The sequence below is a fragment of the Mustela nivalis genome (genome assembly GCF_964662115.1).
Source record: "Mustela nivalis genome assembly, chromosome: 5".
NCBI lineage: Eukaryota > Metazoa > Chordata > Mammalia > Carnivora > Mustelidae > Mustela > Mustela nivalis.
This window is the reverse complement of record NC_139024.1, coordinates 3,954,191-3,976,346: the sequence shown is the minus strand read 5'-3', so window position 1 is coordinate 3,976,346 and position 22,156 is coordinate 3,954,191. Positions and strand designations below refer to the sequence as shown.

Below are 22,156 nucleotides of genomic sequence, written 5' to 3'. Positions count from 1 at the left end.
AAGAGCTTAAAAAGAATTACATACAATAGTTAAGAGGGACCGAACCCACGTGTGTGGAGCTGATTCAGTACGCGAATTAATACATTCCATCGTAGACTGAAACAGGCTAAACATTAGACTAAGAGAAAAATCACATGATAATATCAGTAGACACAGGAGTAAGGTATTTGACAAAATCCAGCACCCACTCATGATTAAAAAAAAAAAAAAAACTGTCAGAAAACTAGGAAAGAAACTTGAAGCTTTCCCACTAAGATTAGTTCCAAGGCACGTGGGCCCTTACTCAATCACTCCTTTTCAACATCATCCCGGATGTCCTTACTAATGCGAACAAGCAAGAAAAGGAAAGAAAGGGATGGGATAGGCAAAGAAGACATGACACTGTGCGTGTTCAGAGATGATGTAATAATCTATGCAGAAAACCTGAAAGAGTCCACAGAGTAATTCCTGAAATAATAAGTGGTTACAGCAAGGTTGCAAGATACCAGGTTAATATGCAAAAGTCAATCTCTTTCCCTTATGCCAGTGACCAACAAGTGGAATTGAAATTAATCCACTGGTTTTAATCTATTATGTAGTTAATGATGCCTAATTTGACTAATGATGTGTGATTAGAGTACATACAAAAATAAATAAAAGAAACATAAAATATAAATAGACACCCCCAATTTGTATTTTTAATTCTGTAATTAAATAATGATTAATCTCCAGAAAGATGCAGTATTTCAAAATACAAACCAAAGAAATATGTTGAAACATACATTCACAGGTCAGAAAACCTTGTATTATCAAAGGACACACTGATATATAAGTGAATGAGAAAGTAACTGTAGAGGCAATCTTGTTTTTTTTTTTTTTTTTTCAGATTCTTCCCTAAAGCTTTCATACTCAGAAAGTTTTGCATTTTTCTCTCACAACAGAAAATGCAAATAAGCCAACAACAAAAAAAAGAAAACGTGAATAAGAGAGAAATGTTCAAACTTGCCAATAAAAATATTAGTGACAAAATTGACGTCCTCTAGCAAATAGGCAAAAACTAAAACTATGAACGTAATACTGGAAAACATTTCAGGGAGGCAAGGAGCCCTCTCAAGACAGACAGTCATGGTCTAAAATGGAAATAAGCTCGGTGATATGCATCAAGAACATTAAACATGTCCATTGACATTCACCTTCTGTTACCATTTCCACAACACTTAGTCTTAGATTCAAAACAAGCATTTGATGACTTTTGGAAAGGGATATAGATTTAAGGGTTTTAGAAATAATTCAAATCACCAGCAATAGGGAAATGATTAGAATATTCCCAAAGATGAAATCTTAGGTAAATATTAAACAAACAAACAAACAAAAATAGGATATTTCATAGCAAGGAAAATGTCTCATGATGCAATGTTAAGTGGAAAAAGCCAGATACAAAGCTCTACGTACAATATAATTACATTTTGCACAGTCCCCTCCACGTATACACACAAATATTTAGGTGTACTCAAGATGCTAGAAGGAATTAAGCCAAAATCTTACTAACCATGAGGGTAAAAACATTCTAACATTTTTTAGTTTTTTTGTGATTCAATCACCTCTGACTTAGAAAAGAAAGGATTTGTAGGAAGAAAAAAAGAAAGAAAGAAACCTCAACAGTCAGTAAAGTACAACATAAAATATCAGCGTATCCTCATGCAGGCTTTTATGATATCCCTATGCACGAATCCTTCACTATAAGAAGAGTATTTTCTTTGTTTTACATACACGTTATTCCTCTGCTGCCGTATGTAAGAAGGGACCTCATTCAGTCAAGTGGTTGGTTCTACACACACACTTAAATCTAATTGAATATAGTAGGTTCGATTTTTAAAATCACCTCAAAATAATAATAGGAAAAATTTTATTGCAACAGACAATATTATTTTTCCAGCAATTATCTGCCCGTGGATCTGAGAAGCGGCTAGTTTTTCTGGGTGGATGTTGTGAGTTACTAACACGAAGGCGAGAGCGCGGCAGCAGGAAGCGTGGAGGGCAATGCTCAGAGCACAGACAGCTCGGTCAGGACTCCGTATCTTAATGCCATCTTTACCAACTCTAATGGAAGGCTTTTAAATATGGGCTCACAGGCTGCATTTCTGACGCTGAGAAAAACTCATTTCTCCCAGGAAGACCTGAGACATGATTCTGATTTCTCAGTGCTGGCGGACAGTCAAGCTCTTACTCTCAGGATTCCCAGCTCCTTTCCCGAGATACCAGGAGAATCCGCGGCTCTTGGGTGCTGAAGTCATTGGCCATTTGCAATTGTTCATCTCACCAAAGGGCGTTCGAAAGGTACGTTTTAGGCAAGCCAGTGGTGTTCCCTATCACACTAGGAACTAAAAATGCAGTGGCCAAAAAATGTCCCATTTTTATCCCTTCTTGGAAGCCAAGTTTGTCTAATGGATGCTATTAAGGATTTCAGGCTTCTATTAGTCAACATTTTAATTTAAATTTAGGAAAGGACAGAAGTGTTATGTTAGGAGTATTAATACCCCCAACCATGAAATCACAGAGCTTAAGGTAACTTTAAAAGGCCACCTAACACACTCTCAAGACCAAGGAGAGACAATCCTAAAACGCTCAGGGTATCTACGTCTTTGCTTAAAAGCCTGGAACAAGGTTTCTTTGACTTTATTCATTAATTCATGTTGGGATTTCATTAGAAGTTCTTCCTGATATCAGGGCTAGGCCCCCTCTATTGCAATTTGAGCTTCTGGCCAACCTCAGAGAATATGGAATAAACCATTTCTTTTACTCTGTTCATCTGAATGAAGTAAGGAGTTCTACTCTCACCCATCAACCCTGAAGATTCACTGCGCCCAGGTTTCCCTACTTGGTGTTTTCTTCCGAACTGAAATTTAAGTTTAGTCCTTATCCCTGTTTTTCTAACGGAGCGTCTCCACATTTTCTTTCTTCTACTGAAATTAGAAGTAACCAGGTCCCATACTAGCTACATGCTTTTATTTGGGGCGTATGAATACACACCACGCCCTAATGTAAACCCAGGGCAAGTTATGTGGGAGAACTGAGTGTATGAAAAGACATTTTAAAGACAAAATGTCGGGGTATCTGGCTGGCTCAGTCAGTGGAGTGCATGACTCCTGATCTTGGGGTTGTGAGTTCGAGCCTCCTATCTGGTTTAAAATAAAATGTTACGGATCATGCATCCCAGGAATAAATGGTGTTCCTAAGTTGTTACAGCACTCCTAACAGGAGCATCACGTTGTAACTTATTCTAGAACTCACCCATATTAATACACGAGCTTATTTTTTTCAGATTACACTACCTTCAAACCTAAGTCATCTCACTTATATCTTTAGCGCACTATTTGGCCACTGATCCCATTAAGGATTTGGTACTTGAAATAATGTGATGATATTAAAATGTACCCACATTGGGAGAAGGGCATCGAAGCTTTGACCATAATGCACACTCCGGATCAGGCAGTTCAAACGGTTGGATCGCACTGAAATACACCCACATCGCCCCCACGACGTCAAAGCAATGCAGACCCTCCTCAAGAAAAAGAAACCACTGAGGAAGTCCCCCCGAGAGGCCGTCACTGCGAAAGCAACCTGTCGAGGCTGACGGTGCTTCCCAGCCTTACCTGACGTCGGTACACGTGATGCAGGTGATGTCTCGACTGTTTGTTGTGATCAGGTTCAAAGCGACTGACGTGTCCTTGTCGGAGGTCGGGTGTGCTCCACATTTAAAGAAAAATTCCTGCAAGAATGAGGACTCTCTGAGAAACCGCAGGCTTGTATCCCAACTGGCCCTTTCCCCCCACACACGTTTTCAGAGCGAACGATCTCTCCAGGCAAGAGAGGGAATCTGTCAGGAGGTGTGGGTTAGACGTGAGACCACATCAGATCTTTGGAGGGAAGCTAATGCCCTCATTTCAAACCAGTCAGCAACCCCCTTTGTAGAGGGGTCCGAATGTCTCTGCTCATCTTCCTTTGCTGTCTCAGCCCTGGAGCTGGGGAAAGGCCCTGTGCCCCCAGTTTCGTGGTGCCCTTCCGTGGTCAGGGAGTCGGGCAGCCGAGCACCATGTGAGCGCAGCGGGGAGCCTGCGACAGCATCTCACAAATGAGGAAAGGGAGACCCCGAGACGAGACATGATTTGCCCAAAGTCAAACAATCAGAGGTGAAGGCAGGACGTAACTAAACTTTCTTTCTTTTTTTTTTTTCCTTTTTAAAGATTTTATTTATTTAACAGAGAGAGAGAGAGCTCACAAGTAGGCAGAGAGGCAGACAGAGAGAGAGGAGGAAGCAGGCTCCCTGCTAAGCAGAGAGCCCGATGCAGGGCTCGACCCCAGGACCCTGGGATCATGACCTGAGCCAAAAGCAGAGGCTTTAACCCACTGAGCCCCCCAGGCGCCCCGTAACCAGACTTTCTAAGGGGAAACCCAGTGCTTTTTCCATGGCGCCGCTCACAGTCAGTCCGGACGCAGCAGGGATGCGACACGGAGTCAGGGACCGGGGACACCGCTGTCACTCCGCAGGCGCCAGCACGCAGACTTACATAGCGGCACCGCGGGACTGTCCCGCGCGCTTCCTACACGCTTTCGGCCTCGCCCAGGGGCCCAGGATGCCCTGCGGGGCCCGGACCGGCCGCGCCGAGCCGCGGGGGATGCGCTGCACCTGCGCCGGTCTCCTCGCTCCGCCTCGTCAGGCCCGTCCCGCACACGTGCTTTCCCTCCGCTTTCCACCGAGGCCACATTCTCTTGGCTGCCTGTATCCTCCCTTCTCAACCCAAATCTTCGTTTTATTTTTCATTCTTCCCCTTGTTACTTCTGTGTGTCCGCGCACCCTCTACCCTTTGGAGGGAAGCTAATGCCCTCATTTCAAACCAGTCAGCAACCCCCAGTCCGCGCACCCTCTACCCTTTGGAGGGACCTCCCTTGCCCGACCGTCCGCACACCTTCCACGACGCCCACGTCCGCGAAGGGAGGTTCTCTGCTGCGGCCGGAATCGGACGCGAGCGCATCGCCGGACATCGGACCGCGCGCACCACACTTCCCCCGCACCCCCCCCCTGGAGTGCAACTGCTCGGCATACGGACAGCAGCGCCCCTTCAAACACTAGACTCGCCCTCTAATTACAGCTCCAGATGTTAGATGTTTTCGGCTTTGTGGGACTTCGTGGATCCTTGTCAAGCTTCTCAATCCTCACTGCAGCCTAAGAGCACCCACAGACAATATGCAGATGGACACCTCGGTCTGTTTTTACCTACGAAAACACTTGGAAAATGGGATTTTGTCCATAAGCCATCATTGAGGGTGCACCCCTGATCTAGACGCTGAAGAATTATGGAATCCCTTATTCAGACCTGTATCTTAAGAGTGTCTTGCAGAAAACGGGCATTAGATATATATTCTTTTTTTTAAGGTTTTTATTTATTTATTTGACAGACAGAGATCACAAGCAGGCAGAGAGGCAGGCAGAGAGAGAGGAAGAAGCAGGCTCCCTGCGGAGGAGAGAGCCCGATGCGGGGCTCGATCCCAGGACTCTGGGACCATGACCTGAGTCGAAGGCAGAGGCTTAACCCACTGAGCCACCCAGGCACCCCTAGATATATATACTTTTAATGAAAAAATCAGTAGGTTTATTCAACAAATTCTACCATCATCCTTTTATACATCTGACAGCACGACCCTTCATTTATTCTTTCCCTACTCGAAACTAAACTAAACTCATTCTTCTCTGACCTGAGATACAGTGACTAACATCTGTGGTTCTCAATCACCAGGTGTACCAGAATCACCTGGCTGGGGGGTGGGGGGTGTTACACTAGATGTTGCTGGACCCCACACCAGAGTTTTCTAATTCAGTAGTGCCAGAGGGGGCCCATGATTTGCATTTCTACCATGCTGGCAGGTGATGCTTTTACCACTGCTCTGCAAACCACACATTTGAGAACCATCGAGTTATACTGACCTCAGTGGTAAAGGGAGTAAACCCTGCTTATTCTCTCCGAAGACGACAGCTGTAACATACTTCGCTTATTGCATCTGCAAATGATGCCGCGTCTTAGGTAACAGGTGTTGCTCTCCAAACCTCTGAAGCGTGCCACTGTCTAGACAAGTGTCCCAAAGCCAGCTGTTCTTATTTGCAAGGGTCCTTCCAGTCCCTGACGGTATACCTGCTAGTTAGCCAGAACCTACCCTACCCGGAGCAGGGGGCATACAAGTCGTCCTGCCTGCGGTCCCCAGCCCCAAAGATGAGGGTGTGATAACGGTCCCCGGCCCCGAAGATGAGGTGGTGACAACAGTCTTGCTTTGACAGATAGGAAGGCTGGTGCTTTTGTTTAGGTGTGTTCATAGTGTCATGTCTCTGAGCCCTGATCTCTCCCTGGAGTGGCATGGAAATCATACTGATGAGTTTCCCCCCCCACCCCACCGCCCCTTTTTTTCTAAACAGGGAATGCTACCTTTAGAAATTTTACAAATCCTTCAAAGGCCAGTTCAAGGATGTTAAGAAAAAGATGTAGAGCAATTCCTGACTGCCAAAACAAAAGCAGGAGGACAGGAATGACCCTTACAAAATACACTGGGCTGGCTGCAACCACTTTCAGTGACATGAAAGAAATCCCACTCGTAACACAAAGTAATTCCTCCAGAACAGCTGAGTCGGCGGGGCTACTGAGAAGGTATTTCATAAACAGATAAATAGACAGTATTTATATTTTTTCTTAGCTTGCAAAAAACTACTGGCAGAGGCTCAGCTAACAAATCACAAACTGTTCTAACACCAGATAAAATCCAGCCAGATAAAAGCCACAGTCCTTTTTATTGGGGAAAAATGGATGCTTACAGATAATAGTATAAACGGTTATAGATATTCAGAAAGTTCCAGTATTTCACATGAGCTGATAAAACTAAGATACAAATGATCAATTCTCTTATTAAATAGAGATATCACACCAGTGAATTTCAACACTTTCTCCACCGGTTTTTAAGAAAGGAGGCTCTTCTGTGGTGATAGAGTGATTGGCAGGACCGGGGGGAGGGTCTGGGACTTCACCCTGCTCGCAAGCTCACGTTTCTATGCCGCAGTGTCCTGGCTGCTGGCAGAAGACACGAGACTCCTGGGTCAGAGACAAAGGACCACGTGATTCGGAGCTCAGGCAGAAAGAAGGGTGGGCACGATGACCGTATCAGCTTCCCCTGCTCCCCAACAATTATGGGATGAGGTGGATGAAAAGCTAGGTGCTACAAGTAAGTGGTTCTGAACTCCCTACAGGGGAGGACCTGAGCTTAGGGAACCCAGATCTTTCAGAAGGAGCTGCAAGCAAGCCATCCTTTTGTCCTGAAGGGTGATACTGTCTTTATTATACTGGACAATAAGCAGATCTCTCTATGACCTCCTTGAAAAGGTCGTCCAGAACAAGAAGGAAGTAGGCAGCTCCCTCACAACGTGCAGAAACGCAAGAGAACCCTGGAGAACTGTCTCCCTACAGCAGTGACGCGATTTCTGACTCATCACGAACGTGATCTGGTCATTTCCTTCCCAATGCCATCAGTGGGCTCAGATGTTGGTAGTCTTTTGATATTTCCATTCTGCATGCAAAATACACAGACAATAAAGCAAAGCAAAGGAGAAAAACCTTTAAAAACAATTCTACCTTGGGTAGGGCATCTGTGACTCCTAGTGAAGGGAATCCTAGTCCCCTCAAATGTGGGTAAAGGAAGGTTCTCTAAGGGACCCACCCCACCTTTTACAAATGCTAGCTTAAGATAAATCAGCTACAAAAATAGAGAAACCAAACCAAACCAAACCAAGACAAAAACAAGTCCCGTTAGATTAAATGAATTCTTCTACCCAGCCTGGAACTATAGTTCCCATGGGTGGCTCATTTTAATTGGCTCCACATACTCAATTCTGGGAAGCCATAATTAATTAGCTATAGAGTTAGACGGTACGGCAGTGATTGGCCAGTTTTCTTTTTTCCAATGATAGTATAAACTATTTAAAAAATGGACCCAGAATAAGACTTGGAAAATGAGCTTGGCTTTATACTGCAACCATGTTCAATGATATATGAGTGTTTTCCAGAATTCAGCAGAGTCATATTCTTTAAGTTCATAGAAACGTACTCACATTGTTACCAATTCTGTAGACAAGGCTATGATTCTTTCCTTCTGCTCTCAGTGAGTTATATTTTATCATAACTCACCTGTCATTGCAGACTTCGGAGGCCTGACCCTCTAACCAAATCAGACCCATAAACACCAGAAGTATACACCAAGGCAAGACCCATGAACATCTCAGTTCAGCTGTTGGTTGCATCTCCAGAAGCCACCCTCTCCCCACTCCACCCTACCACCTGACTCCTGACTCAACGCCAATGTCTCTCACAAAGAAGGAAATAACAGTAACTATGGAAACAAATAAATAAGGCAGCAAAACCTGAAAACAGATTCATACCAAGAACCCAGATGTATAGGAACTTATAGGATCGGAAGCTAATTAGTCAACTCCAAACACAAATCAATGTGTTCCAAATTTCTATGGAAAGAGACGACAACTACTGTCTGGAAAGTCTTGCATGTCACAAGCACAAGATAGTTCTACAAACCTGAAAAAACAATGGTGAGACCCTTCTTCTTTGTTCTTGAACTTCTAACAGCTTTCAGTGAACTTCCCAAGGTTAATGATTTTTAGAGATACTGCTTAACCATAGTGTGTTTTCCAAATAAAATACGGTGTGTGTCTTTTGAGTTCATCTAAATTTGAGTTGTGTGTCTAAATTTGAGTTAATCTCCAAAGCTTTCTTAGTTAATGTGCTCCAAGGAAAGCACATCTTTCTCTTGATAAAATACAAGGATCACACATTTTCCACTAGAAGGCTGCAGTAAATCTGTGGTTTCTACTGAACCAGTACCTGGCCATTTGCATGGGTCAGAGCAGAGTCAAGTTAGGGAAACATGGCCCGTATCAGTAGATCCGCTGCAGGAATGTAATACTGAGATCTAGTTACCAAGGTGGTAGATGCACCATAGGGCAGGAAGCCACCCTGAGATCAGCAGCGCTGGGGCTCTGACCACTGGCAGAAAGAAGTATAGGAGGATGGGGGGAGGAGGAAGCTAACTGCTGGGAACTGGGAGGGTGAGAGAGGCAGCCACTGCCACGAATGTTTCTTTCTTTTTTTATTTTTTAAAATATTTTACTTATTTATTTTACACATACACACACACAACACAGACCATGTGAGAAAATACAAGCAGGGGGAGCAGTAGAGGGAGAAGGAGAAGCAGGCTGCCTGCAGGTCTCGATCCTAGGACCCTGGGATATACACACACACATACATACATGACATAATATATGTATTATATATAATAAATTGTAATATATTTTGCAATTTATATATTGCTATATATATTATATTATAATGTTGGTATATTGAGTTTAAACTCAAATAGACCTATTCAAAGATTAAATTTTCAAATAAGAGGGACCATTGTTACTATTTATGAGAAAACTGGTAAGGAGCACGTTACATCTCTATCAGAGGGCCTCACATTTAACAAGTTACAACAGACAACCTTTCACTTAGACTCAATCTAAAGGCATCTCACAGGTAAAGCTTCTGTCAGTAGCCAGCAACAAACAGAGATCCCCACTGGAGGCTCTAACAGTTCCTCATCAGGTTAGATCACATCCTTTTGGAAGGAACAATTGATAGTTTTCAGTCTTATTATCCATTTTGAAACATCATTATTCATGTTCATGTTAGAGCTTTCATTTTCCCCAAGCCAAAGCCTGATGCACAGCGTGATCACCACACTCTCCACTTGGTTCCTAAGGACAATCGGTGACTGAGCCATGCCGCGAAGCCTGTTCCCTGTGACCTGAGAGCGTTTTGCCTCCTATGCTCACTTTGTGTTATGTAACTCCAGAAGTTAGTTCTGTTATTTTGGATACAAAATAACTCTGCAACTTGTTTTACTTGTAGATTTTGTTAATTTAACAATGTCTGTCATAACATCAGGTTACACTTAAACAAACGGAATCTCAAAAGCTAATGAGCCTGTTACTGGGTTCATTAACAAGTTTGTTTTCTCTTAATAAGGTGTTAGCAAAGAAGGAAAAGTCAATATATTCCCATAAAAAAGGAAACTATGTCAGTACTTGCCGAGAAGGATAGCTGCTGACTGTCCACACCATGACCACTGCCAAAGCCTTAAGGGAGGGTGTATGCCTCCTCCATGGCCCTGCGTGGGTTAATTATGAATGTGTGCATTAAATGCACAGAAACTCCCAGAAATCCACGGCAGGTGTGCATGCACACGACAAGCCCATTCTACGCAGCAGAAAGTCTTCAATGTCAAGCCAGCAAGCACATGGCTCTCTAATGTTACCACTGGCCAGGTCCGCAGTATTTCTACTTTCATATCACTACAGCTATTGTTAAATTTCAAAAGTATTTTAGAATTTTTATCTTATTACCAAAGTTAAAAGTATATAGTAGGTCCATTTCCTGGGCTAATATATAATAAGTAATACAAATAAAAATGGCTCTGAAAACACAAAGTTTTCTCTCTTTTTCTCTCTAAATATGCCAGTAACTTTTTATTTATGGCAAAACCTGACATGCATCGGCGTGACATTATTTCCAGTCTGTATTTGCCCAACTCGGTGTCACTGTTCATACTTCTCACTGCAAAATCATTGATTGTTTGTTTTTCTTAATAATAAGATATAGGTATACAGTCCCGGAGATATTCTAGAGTCAAAATATATGAATTGTAAAATCTTTCTACAATCAAAAAGTTTTTAAATTTAAAACAATTCTGACCCCCGCGGTAGTAGATAAGCAACCGATTCTATACCTAAAATTGTCTTAAATTCTTACTGATCCTGCGGGACAATCCTTCAAGTAACAGATGCTACTCTTCCCATTAATCACAGCAGTCGTGGTTTGGGCTCAGTCCACATAAGCAGCTTAAGCCTTCAGATATGTATATAAATAAACCCATGTGGACTTCCCATGTTTCCCATTGCTACTAGATATAAACAATGACACAGGTTTTAATGCCACATGCCTTCAAGAAGTCTAACTTCAAAATCAAAGCTATAGATATCACCCTGCTTATCTTCTTCATCCACACCTGGATTGGGAGTTCTTCCATGTGCCTGACCAGAAATTTATTCTACTGTAACACGCTCAGTCATCTAGTTATTGTTTTAGGGATAAACGGGGGTGGGGCAGTTGTTGAACATTGCTGGGAATTTCAAAGGATTCCTGATGAGTAAAGAGGAAGATCAGAAGTCATTACAGATGATTTTGAAATGCATGGTTTCAATAGATGGCTTTGTTCAGACAAGAAAAAAGAACAACAACAACAAAAAACAAAAACAAAAACAGAACAACAAAAAAATGGAACTCACAGACACAGAGAACAGACTGGCAGTTACCAAAGTGGGGGAGGGATGTGACAGGTTGGGGCGTGGGGTGACGGGGTACACACTTACACTTAGAAATAAGCAAAGTCGCAGAAAATGATCCCCCTTCCCCTCTCCAGGTAATTGCGCAGACATGCTCAGATCTTTGTACCTCCCTTTCTCGTCCCTAGTCCGGGGTGCACAGGTGGCCAACCCCGTCAGAACAGAACATTCCCCCACCGCAATGACTTAGAAAGAACCTGTCTGAGAACCAAGCCAGTGTTCAAAAGAGAACAGAAATAAGAGACAGAAAGACAGAGTTCCAGCAATGGCCTTTGTGCCCTGGATCCACCTGTGCCTGTCATCCTGGTTACCTAAGTTCTTGTATCTTCTGTAAGTAACAGCCGTGCTCCCAGGGATTATTTTTCCCCCAATGTTTACCCATTAAAAAATTAAAAAAAAAAAAAAAAAGGAAGAAAAGGAAAGAAAAAAGGAAAAAGAAACGAAAAGAAAAAAAAAGTGCAATTTTTTCTCCTGGCCCAGGCTTGACCAATATCTGAAGATCCACAGGTAAACAAAATCCCTAAAAGAATCCATAAGCTTGGAGGAGAAAGACACGTCAACAAACATTTGCACACACACAAAAATAAATAAATAAAAGTGGCCAATTCCTACAGATGCCTGAGCCACGGGGATGAGAGAAGGATGACCAGCTTGTGGGGGAATGAGGTTCTGCTTTTGAAGGCGTGGGCACTGGGTCTTACAAGGTAAGAGTCTGGCAGGCAGGGAAGGTAGGGCAGTGAGCAGGGGAACAAGGCTGTGTAAGAACTCCCGCTGGGGGCTCAGACCCGCTGGAGCGCACCGGGCTTGGGCAGAGGCGTAATGGGAACTGCGTGATTCCTCGTGCATGTAAGCACGGATCCCAGCCCATCAGACTCAGGCTGGTGCTTTGAAAGCCTGGGGGTGTGTCAGTCTCCCCACTGACGAGGACTGACGGGGGGCACGGAGAGTGTGCATTCTGACCAGTTCTTCGTCGCCAACTTTGAAGGATCACCCTTTCAAAACAGGTTTTTGATTTAACTTAGCAGTGCATAGAAACTTCCAAGACAAATTTCCACATTAGCTTTCAGAATGGAAAACAGGATTTTCTTTTTTCTTTATTACCTTGAGAAGGCTTTCACTCCCAGGGTTGTGCCCTATCACTGGAGAATTTTGACAGCAAATGCTGACTACCGTCATCAATGTTTCTCAGCATTTGTGCAATATTATCCTGCTCTCAGCATCCCTTAAAGGTCCTTGACTCCAGCGTTTCTGGAATATAGGGGCTGCCATCGGGTTGTATTTATTCCGTAGGGGACGGGCTCCCTGAATGTGAGCTGAGAACCCCTGACTGCCAGAGGCCCCATCTTTTCATAACATCTAATTTTCTCCCAGGAATTCCTGGCTGGTTCAGGAGAATCCGGTTAACGGTTTCCACAGTACCGCAGGCTTTCTTTCTCCAGGTCTGGCACACACTGGACTAGTGGTTGCTCACTTTCCTTGCATTTCTGTCGTCATTCCCACCATGCTTGGGCACGTAACTTCCCTCCAACCACAACAGTAGTTACTTAGGTGATATCATCGGCTCAGTGTACAAGATGAGTATATCTTCTCCTTAAATTTTATAGCCTAGCCAGACTATAAAAGACAATATTCATTATTCTGGCTGTTCTTTATTTCCTTTAGAAGCTAAAGGTTTCACAGGCTCTCATAATGTGTCGGCCTGAAAGCACATAAAGGCATCACAGCCTTTGCTGGTTTCATTATTTAGGCAAAGCTCTCCAGCTTCTGTCCTCAGATAAATAAAAGAAGATGTTACAATATTTTGTCGTTAGCATAGCATTTCCTTTTGTAATCCTCCACTGCTGAATACACAGCCGACCTCCAGGAGAGGACACATAAATATCTGTTAGCTGGGTATCATTTGCAAGGAACTGAGGGGACAGGTCATAATTTGGAAAATTTCCAGTGACTCACCATCCCTGGATGAGTTGTGTTCCCACTGATTTCTAGGCATTCTCTAGAAATTGGCAGTTATTTTACATTTATTTCTAAATGTGAAAAAAAAAAACCCTTATTCTATTCAATAATGGCAAATAATGTGAAAGGATTGTTGAATCCTGTCATTTTTTTCTGGTTATATATGCTTTAGCTCAAGCACGCTGCCCTGAGCAAGGCCTTTGGAGCCTTTCCAGTGTCAGCTCCACCATCTTTCCCTACCCGCCCACTCCCATTTCAGCCATAAAGACCCTTTTCCTGCCCTAAAGGCTGTGTGCGTTCTATTGCCTTTGATTCCTTACACACAGTATCTCCCAACATGGACTGTCTTTCTTCTACCTTTGCCCTCGAAACACCCAAGTGTCCATCACGGCTCAGCTTACAAGTCATCAGCCCTCAGAACCTTCCTGATCGCCTAGGACTGGTGAGAGGGACTCCCATATTACCCTTCACTCCTATCCTGCTCTTACTGCCTGGGAAGGCCTTGTTCCATGATGCTGACACCACCTGCTTTTCTAACAGACTCCTCAGAGGGTAAACAACCTGAAGGCTGAGTACACAGCAGGTGTCAGAGCACTCAAAAGACTTGAAGAGTCAGAAAGGACAGTGGGGGGGACTTCTGGGAAGGTGACAGAGTAGGAGAATCCAAAACTCAACTTGTCCCACAGATGCAACTCAGTAATACCCACATCAATCAGGGCAAACAAACAAACAACAAAACAGAACAAAGAACCTAACAGGTATATTCAGAACATTCCATCCTAAAACAGTAGAATATACATTCTTTTCAAATGTACATGACACATTCTCCAGAACAGATCAAATGTTAGGCCATAAAACAAGTCTCAACAAATTCAAAAAGAACTGAAATTATTTCATGCATTTTTTTCTGACCACAATGCTATGAAACTAGAAATCAACTACAAGAAAAAAAAAAACCTGGAAAGAACACAGGTACATGAAGGCTAAATAACATGCTACTAAATAATGAATGGCTTAACCAAGAAATCAAAGAAGAAATAAAAAAACGCATGGAGACAAACAAAAAGGAAAACACAACAGTCCAAAACATTTGGGATGCAGCAAAAGATGTTCTAAAAGGGAAGTTAGAGTAATATAGGCCTACCTCAAGGAGCAAGAAAAATCTCAAAAAAACCCGACCTAATCTTACACCTAAAGGAGATACAAAAAGAACAAAAAGCAAGAAAACTCTCCAAAAAACCAACCTATTCTTACACCTAAAGGAGATACAAAAAGAAGAAGATTCCAGAACCCATGGAAGGAAGGAAATAATAAAGGTTAGAGCATAAATAAGTAAAATATAAACTATATAACAATACAGCAGAGCAATGAAATCAGGATCTGTTTCTTTGAAAAGATCAACCAATTGATAAATCTTTAGACACACTCATCAGAAAAGAGAGAAAGAGAGAGACAGAAGACTCCAATATACAAAGTCAAAAATGGAAGATTAGAACTAAAAACCAATACCACAGAAATATGAAGGTTTGTAAGAGAATATTATGAAAAATTACATGCCAACAAACTGGACAACAAACCTAGAAGAAATGAGTAAGTTCCTAGAAACATAATCTCCCAAAACTGAATCAAGATAAAATATAAAATTTGAACAGACCAATTACCAGAAATGAAATGAAATCAGTAATAAAAAAACTCACAAAAAACAAAAATCTAGAACCAGTTGGCTTCACAGGTGAATTCTAACAAACATTTTATTTTATTTTATTTTATTTTACTTTACTTTTTAAAGATTTCATTTATTTATTTGACACACAGAGAGAGCGCACAAGCACGGGGAGAGGCAGAGGGAGAAGCAGACTCCCCACTGAGCAGGGAGCCTGATGTGGGGCATGCGGGATTCTATCTCAGGACTCTGGGATCATGACCTCGGCCGAAGGCAGATGGTTAACCAACTGAGCTACCCAGGTGCCCCTCTACGAAACATTTCTTCATTTTATTTTATTTTTAAGATTTTATTTATTTCTTTGACAGAGACACAGTGAGAGAGGAAACACAAGCAGGGGGAGTGGGAGAGGGAGAAGCAGGCTTCTGGCCGAGCAGGGAGCCTAATGAGGGGCTCAATCCCAGGACCCTGGAATCATGACCTAAGCTGGAGGTAGACACTTAACAACTGAGTCACCTAGCCAGCCCTCTACCAAATATTTAAAGAAGACTTAATACCTATTCTCACGGAATGAAGTTTCCAAATTCATTCTATGAGGCCAGCATGACCCTGATACCAAAACCAGATAAAGACACCACAGGAAAGAGAACTCCAGGCCAATATCTCTGATGAACACAGCTACAAGAATCCTCAACAAAATATTAGCATCCTAAACCCAACAATACATTAAAAAAATCATTCACCATTATCAAGCAGATTTTATTCCTGGGTTGCCAGGGTGGTACAATATTTGCATATCAATCAACATGATACATCATATCCACAAGAGAAAGGATAGAACCATATGATCATTTCAACAGATGCTGTACAAAGCATTTGACAAAGCATTACAACCAAAACCCTTAACAAAGTAGGTTTAGAGGGAACATACCTAAACATAATAAAGGCCATACGTGAAAAACCCACAGCTAACATCATACTCAATGGTGAAAAACCGAGAGCTTTTCTGGTAAGGAACAAGACAAGGACATCCATTCTCACCACTTTTGTTCAATATAGTATTGGAAATCCTAGCCATAACAATCAGACAACAAAACGAATGGATAAGGAAGAAGTAAAACTTTCACACTACTTGCAGATGGCGTGATACTTAGGTAATATGATATAGAGAAAACCCTTAAGACTCCACAAGAATACTACAAGCGCTGATAAGTGAATTCAGTAAGGTCCCAGGATACAAAATCAATAGACAGAAATCCATTGCATTTCTATACAATAATAATGAAGTAGCAGAAACAGAAATTAAGAAAATAATTCCATTTACAATTACGGCATAATTAACAAAACATCCAGGAATAAACTTAACCAAGGAGGGTAAAGGCTATGAAAACTGTTAAACACTGATGAAAGATTTGGAGATGACACAAACAAATGGAAAGATATTCCATGCCCTTGAGTTAGCAGAACAAACATTGTTGAAATGTCCGTACTACCCAAAACAATCCATAGATTTAATATAATCCTATCAAAATACTGACAGGATTTTTCACAAAAGAAAGAACTAAGAACTAGAATAATCTTAAAATTTATATGGAACCACAAAAGACCCCTAATAGCCAAAGCAATCTTGAAAAAGAACAAAACTGGAGGTATCACAACCCCAGATATCAAGATATACCAGAAAGCAGTAGTAATCAAAACAGTGTGGTACGGACACAGAAATAGACACATAGATTAAAGTAACAGGATAGAAAGCCCAGAAATAAATCCATAATTCTATGGTCAATTACCTTCGGCAAAGGAGGCAAGAAGATGCAATGGGAAAAAGACAGTGTCTTCAACAAATGGTGTTGGGAAAATTGGACAGATACATACAAAAGAGTGAAACTGGACCACTTCTTACACTATACACACAAACAAACTCAAAATGGAATAAAGATCTAAATGTGACACCAGAAATCATAAAAATCCTAGAAGAGAGCACAGGCAGTAATTTCTCTGACACCAGTTATAGCACCATTTTTCTAGATGTGTCTCCTGAGGCAAGGGAAACAAAAGCAAAAGTAAACTGTTGGGACTTCGTCAAAATAAAACTCTGCTCAGCAAAGGAAGGAGTCAACCAAACCAAAAGGCAACCTACTGAATGGAGATGATATCTGCAAGCAACACATCTGATAAAGGGTTAGTATCCAAAATATATAAAGAACTTAAACAACACCACATGAAAACTGACCAAATAATGCGAAGTAAAAATGAGCAAAAGACATGAATGCACATTTCTCCAGAGAAGACCCACAGATGGCCAACGGAAACATGAAAAGATGTTCATCATCACTTACCATCTGGGAAATGCAAATCAAAACCACAATAAGATAATCACCTCACACCTGTCAGAATGGCTAAAATCAACAACCCAAGAACCAACAAGTGTTGGTGAGGAGGTGGAGAAAAAGGAACCCTGGTGTGCCGTGGGTAGGAAAGCAAACTGGTGCAGCCACTGTGGAAAACAGTACGGGGGATCCTCAAAATGTTAAAAATAGAATTACCATTAGATCCAGTAATGGGTATCTACCCAAAGATGAAAACACTAATTCCAAAAAATTATATGCACCTTTATGTGTACTGCAGCATTATTTCCAGTAGGCAAGACACAGAGGCAGCCTAAATGTCCATCAATAGATGAATGGATAAAGAAGATGTGGTATATACATGTACATACATTTAGGTATATAAGTGGTGTGTGTGTGTGTGTGTGTGTGTGTGTGTATAAATATTATTCAGTCTTAAAAAGAATGACATCTTGCCATTTGCACCAGCACGAATGGAACTAAACAGTGTCATAATGTCAAATGGAGTAAGTTAGTCAGAGAAAGACAAAGACAATATGATTTCACTCATATGTGGAATTTAATAAACAAAATAGAAAAACAAAGAAAAAACCAGAAAAACAGAGAAAATAGAAAAGAACTCCAGAGAACACACTGATGGTCACCAGAGGGAAGGCAGGTTGGGGGTTGGGTGAAATGGGGGTGGGGGTTAGGAGGATACTTAGCAGGACACGCACTGAGTAATGCGCAGAATTCGCCCATCAGTGTAGTGTGCATCGGGAACGGGTATAACACTGCACGGCAAATGCACTGGAATTAAAATAATAGAAATACAAGGGAAAGTGGAAAGGACTCTCCCTGGTGCGAGGACATGCCCAGGGGAAACTGACAGGAAACCCCGCCTCGCGGCCTTTTCTGTTCCTGGGAGCGAAGCGTTCTTTCCTCTACCTTGGGCTGCTCGGCACCTTCCTCTTAACCTTTCTCGCTGTTGCTGTTCGAGCTTCTCTGCTGCCAAGCTGGAAAGCAGGCCCCGCTCCCTGGACCGAGTCCCGGCAGAATGATGCTGTCGCTTCCCTCCAGCAGCCAGAGGCTGGGAAATGCTCCTCAGCGTTCAAGTGTCCGGTCTGGGCATGGAAAGTGCAAGAGAAACATACCTTTCGGTAGCAGTAATTCACAAAATGATAATATAACTTGGTTTCGGCTACAGGCAAAGAGAAATATTGAACAATAAAAAAAAAAAAAAAATCCTAGCTTTAAAACATCTGAAATGACTTTAGACTTGAAATCTAAACTTTTTCTCCTCAAAAGTCCTTGTTTCTTTGGCAAGTAGAATTTAAAGCTTCTTTTTATTCCCGTTTTCTTTACTGCAGGCAACACACACAACTATAAACACTCCGCTCGGGCCCAATCCGGGCAAAGGCAAGTGCTTTATGTGCTTTAATGGTTTCTCACATTCTCTATGTTTATTGTATTTCCTCATTAGAAAAGGAAGGAAAATAAAGTACAATTTGTAAATTTACGTATGAACTGTGCATATCCAGGAAGACTAAGATGAATAAAATTAGGAAACAAATGGTAACAAGGTGTGGGTTGTCTCTAGTTTTGTTTTGTTCTGTGACCTTATTTACTTGTTGATTTATTTATTTATGTGAGAGTGCAAGAGAGAGGGTGGGGGAGCGAGTGAGAGAGAGCACCAGGAGGGGTTGGGACAGAGCGAGAGGGAGAAGCAGACTCTCCACAGAGCGGAAGCCTGATGCCGGACTCGATCCCAGGCCCCAGGACGATGACTTGAGCTGAAGGAAGATGCTGCCCCGACTAGCCACCCAGCTTGCCAGGAGTGTTTTGTTTTGGTTTTTTTTTTTTTTTATTTTTTATTTATTTTTTTATTTTATATTAAGACGGTTTTTAGAAGAATTCTAGGTTCACAGCAAAACTGAGGGCACGGTATGGAGATACCTCATAGCCTCCCACGCGGCAGACACACAGGCTCCCCCGTTCTCAACATCCCCCACCAGAGTGCGACCGTTGTTACAGCTGATGAACCGACAGTCGGATGTCATCGCCCGGCCTGTACTTCACAGCAGTGTGAGCTCTTGGTATTTTATACTCTATATCCAAGCTATAGGTTTGGACAAATGTACAATGACATATGGACATAGATATATACACATATATACATGCATACATACATATACACACACACACACATGTGGCATCATGATATATAGATATAGATATCATAGAGCTTTTCACTGGCCTAAAAATCCTCAGTGTTGTAACGGTTCATCCCTCTACATATCCTCCGGCAATCCTTGATCATTTTAAGGTGTGTGCAGTTTGCCTTTTCCAGAAAGCCATAGAGTTGGAGTCATATAAGTATGTAGGTTTCTCAGATTGGCTTCTTTTACTTAGAAACGTGCATTTAAATTTCCTCCATGTCTTTTCATGGCTTGACAGCTCACTTATTTTTAGCCCTGGATAATATCCTAGTGTCTGGATGTGACACAGTTTATCAATCCATTCATCTACTGAGGATATCGTAGTTGCTTCTGCATTTGGGAATTATAATAATTATTCTGTTATGAATAAAGCTGCTATAAATAATTATGAATAAGGTTATTATAAAACTCAAAAAAAGAGGGTTTTTTTTGCTGATTGTTTTAGATTTTCTGCATAGATTATCTTGCTATCTCTAAGCAAAGATGGTTCTATTTCTTCTTTTTCAATCTGTATACCTTTATTTCCTTTTCTTGCCAGCCTGCATTAACAAGCTCATCCAGTAAGATTCTAAAAAGGGATTTTGCAGGAGGGCATCCTTGGCTTGTACCTGATTTTAGTGGGAAAGCCTCTAGTTTCTCACCATTAAGTGTAACACTAAGTATTTTTTTTTCCATGTCAGCATAACCAATTACAAATGGAAAAAATAAAAACCCATCTAGCCATTTTATTTATGGAATATATATAGACAGGTGTGTGCATGTACATCTTATAAATAAATACACACATATATATACGTGTGTGTGTGTGTGTATGTGTGTACGTGTGTGAGTGTGTGTGTGTGTGTGTATACATATATATATATATGTATATACCATTGCCTGGTCAGTCTGAGAGTGAAATAGATTAATATCCTGTCTATCCTTCATAGTAACTAGAATAATAAGGGAGAAACATCAAACCTTTTGAAGCATAAGATTGCCACTAAGATAACATAGTTAGCCATCTATCCCAATTTTTTTATGAGACATGTATGTGATGTTGGAAGGACAGAGACAGAGGACAATTTCATCCCTGAGACTACATAATCTGGTAGAAAAGAGACATATAAAAAAAGAGAAAGTCATAAGCAAGCAAATGAAGCAGAGATTATGAAGAAATGATAGTGTAGACAGCTCTTCTTAATTAGGACTGTCATTACAAAACTTAAAGCATTCTCAGAGAAGGCATCTGTGACTGTCTGTGTGTGAGGGGAAGTCTCCCAGGCAGTTACACGCCACCCCTGGAGGGACTAAGCAGAGCCCCCTCGACCCCCAGATGCTGCAACTGCCCACTGGGAGCTGTGGGAGCAGTCAGTTATGCCTGTAGGAAGAATTTATTTTCTTTCATCTGAAGAAAATTCTTAAGGAAATATAACTAGGACACAATGAAGTGTTTTGATCAGATTTAGATGTAATTTCAGAATATATTTTAAGAATTTTAAAATTTAAGCATTGAAAGATAAACAAACAAGCAAACAAAAAACCACGTACTGGCCAAGACCAAAGGGAGGGAAGACCTATTAATAAGATGGGCAGCATGGAGGAAAAGATCACAGCCATGAATGTGACTGAGGACATCAATATGTTAATCATAAACAGAGAAAAAAGAAAGAGAAATCAAAAACAACATAAAAGAGTTTCTGTGAGCTACAGCAAATTGTCAACTATCCAAATAAATGCAAATCAGAATAATATAAAACAACAACCTAACTCAGATGAAGAAACTAGCATATGTTTAATTTAAAAGGCCACTAAAGCTACCAGGAAGTAAAACTATACACCAATTTACTCATGAATAATGATACAGCGCTTCAAAATAAATTTTTGACAAATTAAATCCAGCAATGTATTAAAATAGGAATGTACCTAGAACATTTGTTTACTTATTAATCAAATATGTATTATCATTTCTGTGCCAGATACTATTCTAGGTGGTAAGGATAAAGTAGCAAATAGAAGTCATAGTACAGGGGTGCCTGCGTGGCTCAGTGGGTTGAGCCACTGCCTTTGGCTCGGGTCATGATCTCAGGGTCTTGGGATCGAGCCCCACATTGGGATCTCCGCTCGGTGGGGAGCCTGCTTCCCTCTGCCTCTCTTTCTGCTTGTGATCTCTCTCTCTGTCAAATAAATGAATAAAATCTTAAAAAAAAAGTCATAGTACATACATTCTAGAATGGCAAAAACACAATAAACAAGTGAATGTGATACATTTCCAGGCAGTGGTGACTATAATAAGTAAGTAAGAATAGGGTATTTCAAACTGCACAGATCACTCAACCTTAATAAATTCATCAATTTAATTCATGCTATTCAAAACTTAAAGGAGGTATAGGAGAATATGTCAGTGGTAAATCCAAACCACATAATCAAACTTAGAAGCCATTTTACATAAAATCCTACATAAAAAAAGAAAATTCAGCTACATTAAATATGATAAAAGTCAGCTACCATAAATACAATAAAATCATTTGTCAAAACA

General features: G+C 41.4%; 1 protein-coding gene across 3 annotated transcripts in view; it reads right to left on the bottom strand.

The window, feature by feature from the left end:
- PRKN (parkin RBR E3 ubiquitin protein ligase) overlaps positions 1 to 22,156 on the bottom strand; it is an 813,183-nt gene that overhangs the window by 516,598 nt on the left and 274,429 nt on the right. For all 3 annotated transcript variants that reach the window (XM_082731173.1, XM_082731172.1, XM_082731171.1), the window contains one exon: positions 3,633 to 3,748. In XM_082731173.1, the coding sequence (XP_082587299.1) occupies positions 3,633 to 3,748 (116 nt within the window). The remainder of the gene's footprint in view (positions 1 to 3,632; positions 3,749 to 22,156) is intronic.